The sequence below is a fragment of the Crocodylus porosus genome, unplaced genomic scaffold (assembly GCF_001723895.1).
Source record: "Crocodylus porosus isolate Cpor-Errol unplaced genomic scaffold, CroPor_comp1, whole genome shotgun sequence".
Classification (NCBI taxonomy): domain Eukaryota; kingdom Metazoa; phylum Chordata; order Crocodylia; family Crocodylidae; genus Crocodylus; species Crocodylus porosus.
In genome coordinates, this window is record NW_017728916.1 from 5,253,408 (window position 1) to 5,260,594 (window position 7,187).

Consider the following 7,187-nt stretch of genomic DNA (forward strand, 5'->3'; position numbering starts at 1 on the left):
GAGCCCAGCTGGGTTAACGCCCATTACACATTATGGCTTCCTCTGAGGACAGTTTCTAGGCAAATGCAAAACATGCAGTAGTGGTAGTAAAGGTATTGTTATCATTATTCCCCTCCTGGGCTTGTCTGTCCAGCTCTGAGTTTGCTCTTTCCCTTCCAGTTCATCTCCATGTGTCATGGCTGTAAAAGCCAAGGCCATAGTGATTTTTGTTTGTAATCAGAGATCAGCCTGGTATTTCCCTTAATTATTTAGTAAAATACTTCCCTCCTGCCTCTTACTCCTCACAGAAGTAACTTAAAATAACTTGGATTTATAACACTCTTACTTTTCTCCAGTGCACCAACAGGCCTGAATATTTCATGCTGGCAATTGATTCTGCTATTTATTTTTAAATAGCCTTGGCATCGTGCATGCCGTTCCATGGTGCTGTTCCCAGCACTGCGGAAAAGGGAGTTAAACCATTGGCAAGCACCACGCACAGCTCTGCGTACAGCTCTGTCGTTGTGACCCCTGAGTGCAGCTCACACCCCAGGAATACAGCCAGATGAGTTAATAATATCTCCATTGCAAGCTCAGCTCAGTGCAAGGAGTCAGATGAGCTGAGACTGGGCAGGCAGTTTTTCATATATAGCCACATGGTATTCTTTCACATCTGTCTGTCTTTGTCTTTCAATATGGTTGGGGTGGTCGTACTATTAGGATGAGAAGCAGCCAGCCACTACGCTCCTTGTGGGTCCTCGTCATGGAATCAGCCATGTCATTGACCTCAAGACCAACCTCACCACAGTGCTGTCGGAGTTCAGCAAGGTCAGCAAGATCCAGCTGTTCAGGGAGAACCAGGGCGTGGCGCGGGTCGAGACAAGCATCCTGGATGCCAAGGTAGGCACAGGCTTCTCTTGAGGCAGGTAGAGAGAGTTCTGTGGTCTTTAGATGGGAGAAGAATTAATGGTGAGGTTCTGGAGCTTTAAAAGAGAAAGCTCAGGACCCCTGGCTCAGTGCCTATTCATAAAGGTGCTAGGACACAAATGCAGACACATGTGTGCTGTTCTCCTCCTTAATATCTATTGGACACTTGTCTGCTTGGGAAAAACATCCCAGTGTTGAAAGGTATCAGATCAGGACGCAAGGTCAGAGAGGTAGTGAGGGGAGGAATCGGAGGACTGGGCTCTGTTCCTGGCTTTGAAGCTGAACTGTTGGTTGACCTCAGGCAAGTCATTTCACACACTTCCCTTTTGTCTGTCTTGTCTACACAGGTTGTAAGCTCTGTAGCTTAGGCACTGGGTGCATGTGTACATGCTCAGTGCAGTTCTGATGGGTGGGTCTGCAAAGTGCTACTGTAATAGCCATAAATGACAGCATTATTTATAACAAGATGTTTGGGCCTGGCAAGGGATAACAAGAAGTGCTGCAAGTTGACTGAAGTGGATTTAGTGAGCTGAATAGAGGCTCAAGACTTGAGAGGCAAGGAATTCTGTCTGGCCGCTATAAAAAGAGTAATGAAAAAATGGCACATCTGGGTAGGTGATATAACTCCTCTGACAGACACCCAAGAGGCCTGACTTCTTACCTGTAACAGCACTTGAATAGCTTGTATTGCCAATAAATGAACCTTGAACAAGAAACATGTCAGTCAAAGCAGAAGAGCGTTGGCAGAGTCATGGGAGGGTTCAACTAGAGCAACAGAGCTGCTGTAATCCAAATGGAGGCACATTGGCAAAGCAAATGCCAGCACTACTACCCTTGCTGTACCATGCTCTAACTTCTGACACCAGTCCCTTACTCTCACAAGTACAAGTGCCTGCTAAGGAAGTCTTTCAGAGGACAGGGTTTTGAGAGATAATGTTCTCTCCCAAGCCTACCAACATCTCTTGGTCTTACCAGGTTCTCCAGTTGTGCCTGGCACCACAAATAGAGATTATTTCCAGGGCTCCAAGAAGGTAAACATGGAAGAGACCCACTCTGCCAAGGGATACTGTTTCATTTACTGGTTTTATGTCTCATCTGGGTCTTGGAGTCATCAGGAGACATGCTATCAGAGCCAAATACTAAAAACTCATTGGCAAAATGTACTGCTGACAGTCAGCCTGCATGTTCCCTTCCTTCATCTCCTTCTATAATACCTAGTTATTCCCCCAGTACTGTATAGAGTAAACTTGATACAAACCCCTTCTGATACCTGTAACCTGTTACCCCACCTTTCTAACTAAGCTCTTCTAGTTTCTCCCCATCAGTCAGTCCCTCAGGCACCTGATCATTCCTATAGTCATTCTCTGAACTCCTTTCTTAACCTCCCTCATTACGTAGAACCCTCAGCATTAAAGTGACATTCCAGTGTGCAATCATCACATAGAGGAGATATTATAAACTCTCTGCTGTGTGGGATGAAGTGTATGTGTTAGCACCCAGATCTGCATTACCCTGGCTTGCTATTGCATTGCTGGATCCTCCAGCTTAGGTGATATATAGCTATATTGCATTACAAGTTGAGGTCTAATGTGCCATCTGTTGACACTCTTAAGTTCCTCCAATGTGCTTGTTCTCTAGAATTCTTCCCCTGGCCAAGTACCTCTGATTCAAAGTATTCCATTCCCACTAGATGCAGTAGCCCAAGGATTTTCAACTGATTTTCCCATATCTTTTTTCTATCTATGTTTCTAAATCATCCAGGCCTAGTTGCATTAATGGTCTATGTATTGTGGTGTTCATAAAGCATCCCAACTGGGAATTTCTGGAGGTTATTAGTGTGCTGTTTATTCCCTTTTCTAGGACATTAACAAAATAGAAAGTATAGAAAAGCAATCTGAATTCATTGAGCAGTGAGAATTCTTAAGACACTGTATCAAACATTCACCTAAAACCCATAGTCTCCCTTTCTCCACCAATTTTTTAAACCTAGCACAAAGGCAATTCAGTGGACCTAGCAAAATAGTTCTCTATATAGATATGCACTGCTTATTGTGCCTGCCCCCAATAGCTGTTGTTTGTTTTCCATTTCCATATTTGCGCCATTATTTTAGGAGAGGTCTCTTAGGAAATGTAACCTCTAGAATCTGTCTCTGCTTCTTCTGATGTTTTATATTTGCTTTCTTCCAATCTTCTGGGATTACAAAGGTTTTCAGCAAATTTTTCCCATACAGCCTGATCCAACAGACATTGAAGTCTAAGGAGATACTCCCCATGGCTTTGGATGAGGCTGAATCTTCCAGCCTAGGTGATATATAGCTGTGTTCATTTTCTGGATATTCCATCACTTGATTTTATCAATGACTGTGACTGCCTGCTGACTAATTTCAGTAGTGGGCTACAGGAACTGCATATGGCCACTACACATGGCTTGGCAATTATGCAGACACTGACTGACTGACTATCAATGACTCAAGGACTCTCAGGACTCCCTTTATCTATCCCTTTATCTATCACTAAGGGCTGGTGTGGCACCCAGCACAACAGGGGGTTCTGATCTGGGTTGCCTCTGCAATGCACATAAGAATTTTCTTTCACTGGGCTATATTTATGAAAGCCCTTTCAGTTTTCTGGCACTGAGTCATTCTGCTTTCTTGTTATGTTAATCCTTTCCCAGCCTATAGCTACGCAGATCATCTTTTCTCCCCTTCTTGAAAATAGGGACCACACTGGTCCTTTTCCACTCCTCTAGGGCCTATCCTGAGTGCCATGAGTGCTCAAACAACCACATCAGTAGTTCTGCTATAACACTGGCCAATTCTTTCAGCATCCTTGTATGAAGATCATCAGAGCCTGCTGTCTTAAACACGTCCAGACCCTCCAAATGCCCCTTCACTAGATCAGTGCTAACTGTTGGTGGGCTGGAGTCCCTCTTGTGCCTAACTATAGACCCTTTAGGAGATATGTCTTTATCCATGTTCAGGAATACAGAGGCAAAGAACTCATTTAGGAGCTCAGCTTTGTCCCTATCTACTACCAGTTGCCCTAATCTGTCCTGTAGGGGTCCTATGTTATCATGCACCTTCTTTTTGCTCCCTATGTACCTAAAGAAGGACTTTTTGTTGTCTTTATTTTTGTTGCCAGCCTGAGTTCCATTTCTGCTTTGGCTTCCTAACTGATTCCCTGCAAGTATGAGCCAAGCAGGTATACTCCTCCTTGGTGGCTACCCACTGCTTCCACAGTCTGTATGCCTCTCTTTTTCCCCCCATGAGCTCTCTTGGATTTCTCTGTTCACCCAAAAGGGTTTCTTGACTCTTCTGCCTCCCTTTATGTGCACTGGGATGTGCACTCCCTTTTGTGCCTGAAGGACCATTCCCTTGAGGAACATCCACCCTTTCTGGACCCCCAGCTCACCAATGCTCTTGCCCTTCAGTGCCTCACTTACTAATCTCCTGAGCTCACTGAAGTCTTTCTGAAGTCTAGCACTTCTGCCCTGCTAGTTCTCTTTCCCACCTTTTGCTGGTTAGTGAATTCTAACAATTGGTGGTCGCTATCCCCTAGGTTACCCTGTATCTGCAGATCACCCACCAGGTCATCCCCTGTAGCAAGCACTAAGTTCAGTAAGGCATTTACACTAGTGGGACCATATACCTCCTGTATTAAGTGAAGGTCCTGTATGCTGGTTAGGAACCTATGTGAACAGGCAGATCTAACTGATTGCTCCTCCCAGCAGTTGTCAGGGTAGTTTAGGTCACCCATGACAACCATGTCCCTTGAGTGTACCACATCTGAGCTGCCTTGACAATTCCAGGTCTAACTCATCCTCCTGGTGTGGGTATATGTAATAGACCCCCACTACCAAATCCCTTTCACCCCAACCCCCTTGTATTCTGACCCACAATACCTCCATTTCCCCTTATTCCAATTCCATCTTGATTATTGAAGCTGTGTATTACTCCTTAACATAGAGAGCAATGCCCTCACCATGCTTTATCTTGTCTGTACAGCCTATAGCCCTCAATGCCTACTGGCCAATTGTGGGTAGGGTCCCACCAAGTGTCTGTTAACCCAACCAAGTCAAAGTCTTTGTTTGCAAGCAGGAGTGTGAGTTCCTCCTGCTTGTTCCCCATACTCCTAGCATTAGTATAGAGACACCTAAGCCCGTCGATGGGTACCCTTGGTACCCCCAGTCCTAATGCCTAACAGGCCCTATCTTTCATGCTGAAGGAATATCACTACCACACTCTTTGTTGTCTAGTTACAGCTTGCCGGTACTGTCTGTATGTACCACCACCTCTTCACATCTTCAGACATTTTCCACATGGATGGAATTCACATCATGCTATTGATAAGCATCATCTCACCAGCTTTCAGTTATACATGCTATGTGATGACAAAACACCTGATGAATTAAGCGGCTGCTTACAAAAGCTTATGCATCTCTCATTTAGTTACTCTAATAGGTGCAAATTTATCCTTCCTTCTGTGTAAAAAAGAATACCTAATTTCCATCATAAATAATATAATGGATACATTTCTATTAGCTCTTTTGGTTTTTTTCTTTCATCCATGCCCCATGTATTTATGTGCAGATTAGAGTCTTAATCCGTTAATAACAGGATGATCAGCATTCTGTGACTGACTGTTTCTCTTTGACTGGCTATTAACATTTGAAAGGCTGTAATATGCTGGAGTGCAGCATGAACCCAGCTGTCAGATGAATTCAAGGCAGCCTCATTCTGTGTTTGTGTGTGCACACCGTCATTAAAGGTGCCAAGTTAACAGAATCCCTTACTAGAAACATAACACAAGAACACTTCAGTGAGAGAATGTGACCTCTGAGAGTATGCTTTACCTTAGGCCTGCCACAGATGAGAGAATAATTCTTTCCCTGTAGTGCAGTTAGTCTTTAGCTGAGACTGGTCACAAGGGTGGTCAATGTAATACTGGCACTCAACTAATAGAAACTGATTTGAGACAATTTGAAACTAATTGCCAAACAGCATCTCATTAGACTTAGGTCTGGATCTGAACCAGGCACATGGACATGAGAGGACCTGTTTGGTGCAGGCAGCCCCCTGAGGCTGATAGTCTACTCAGATTTAAATAGTTTTTATGAATAAAATCACATGTCATTTTCTACTATAGAAGACCCTATTGCTGACCTGTGCCATCCAGCCTATCTCAGTGCTGTGAGAAAACAGCAGTTTTCATGTACAAACCCTGTAGTTTTATATCTGAATTTATACTTCTTGTGAATTTCAAGATGGTTATCTGAAGCCACTGAAAAGGCCCCCCAGTCTCCTTTCCCAGAGGAATGGGCAAAGATATCCTGTTGTTATGGCTGACCAGGATCTATTGGTATCCTAAGGCTGAGGTGCCTTAGGAGAGATAGCTTTATCCATCTTACTGTTACCAACCTAAGGACACTAGGCTTCAAAGCCAGTGTCTGGCCCAGAAAAATACATGCTAATCCTACACAGGAAACAAGCTAAGAAAAGAGGGAGAAAAGGTTATTACCTTAAAATGCTAATCTTCTTTCTGTAATTGTTCTATTATACTGTAGCTCCCCCTACTTTAACTAAAACAGTAGGATGCAAATAAATTAATTTCCCCAGTGACTTTAGAGCATTGCAGGGTTGTGTTCTAAGCCTGTCCTTTCCCCTCCACAGACTTGGAATCAAATGCATATCACTGTTCAGGACTACAGGAGCTTTGCAGATTAGTAGTAGCTGGATGAGGTCTTAAAAATATATCAGATCTAGGTGGGTTATAATGCCCTTCCCCCTAGGAATTCCTCTAACTAGCTACAATCACATTCCACCAACATGGGGTGACAATCTCTGGATAATCACTAGGGCTGTGCAAAGCTTTGGGTGGTGATTCAATTCAGAAGAGATTCGGCCTGATTTGATGGCCGAATCTCCCAGTCCAAATTGAATCAGGGGACCAATTTAAAGGCCCGAATTGCTTCAAAGCTCTCCAAATCTTTGGCAAAGATTTGGAGAGCTTCAGTGATTCAGGCAGTCCCCAGTGGCTGCAGCGGGAAGCTGCAGCCACTCCAAGCTGGTAAGTACTATGGGACAAAGGAGTGGGGCTGGGAGAGGGGACCATGGGGGGACCCCTGCCAGCCCTCCCTGACCCTCCTCCCCCAGGTCCCCCATGGCTGTCCCTGCCCGCCTCAGCTCAGTACTTTAAAAAAGTGCTCACCAGGTACTACCAGGTGGGGGACAGTCCCCACTGCCCCACATTGCATGGGGGGCTCTGCATGAGCCCTCTCAACC

General features: G+C 44.6%; 1 protein-coding gene across 1 annotated transcript in view; it reads left to right on the forward strand.

Moving 5' to 3' along the window:
• The window catches only part of FRMPD3 (FERM and PDZ domain containing 3), a 69,495-nt gene that overhangs the window by 20,674 nt on the left and 41,634 nt on the right, over positions 1 to 7,187 (forward strand). Inside the window, exon 11 of the mRNA XM_019536287.1 lies at positions 700 to 879. Coding sequence (XP_019391832.1) covers positions 700 to 879 — 180 coding nt within the window. The remainder of the gene's footprint in view (positions 1 to 699; positions 880 to 7,187) is intronic.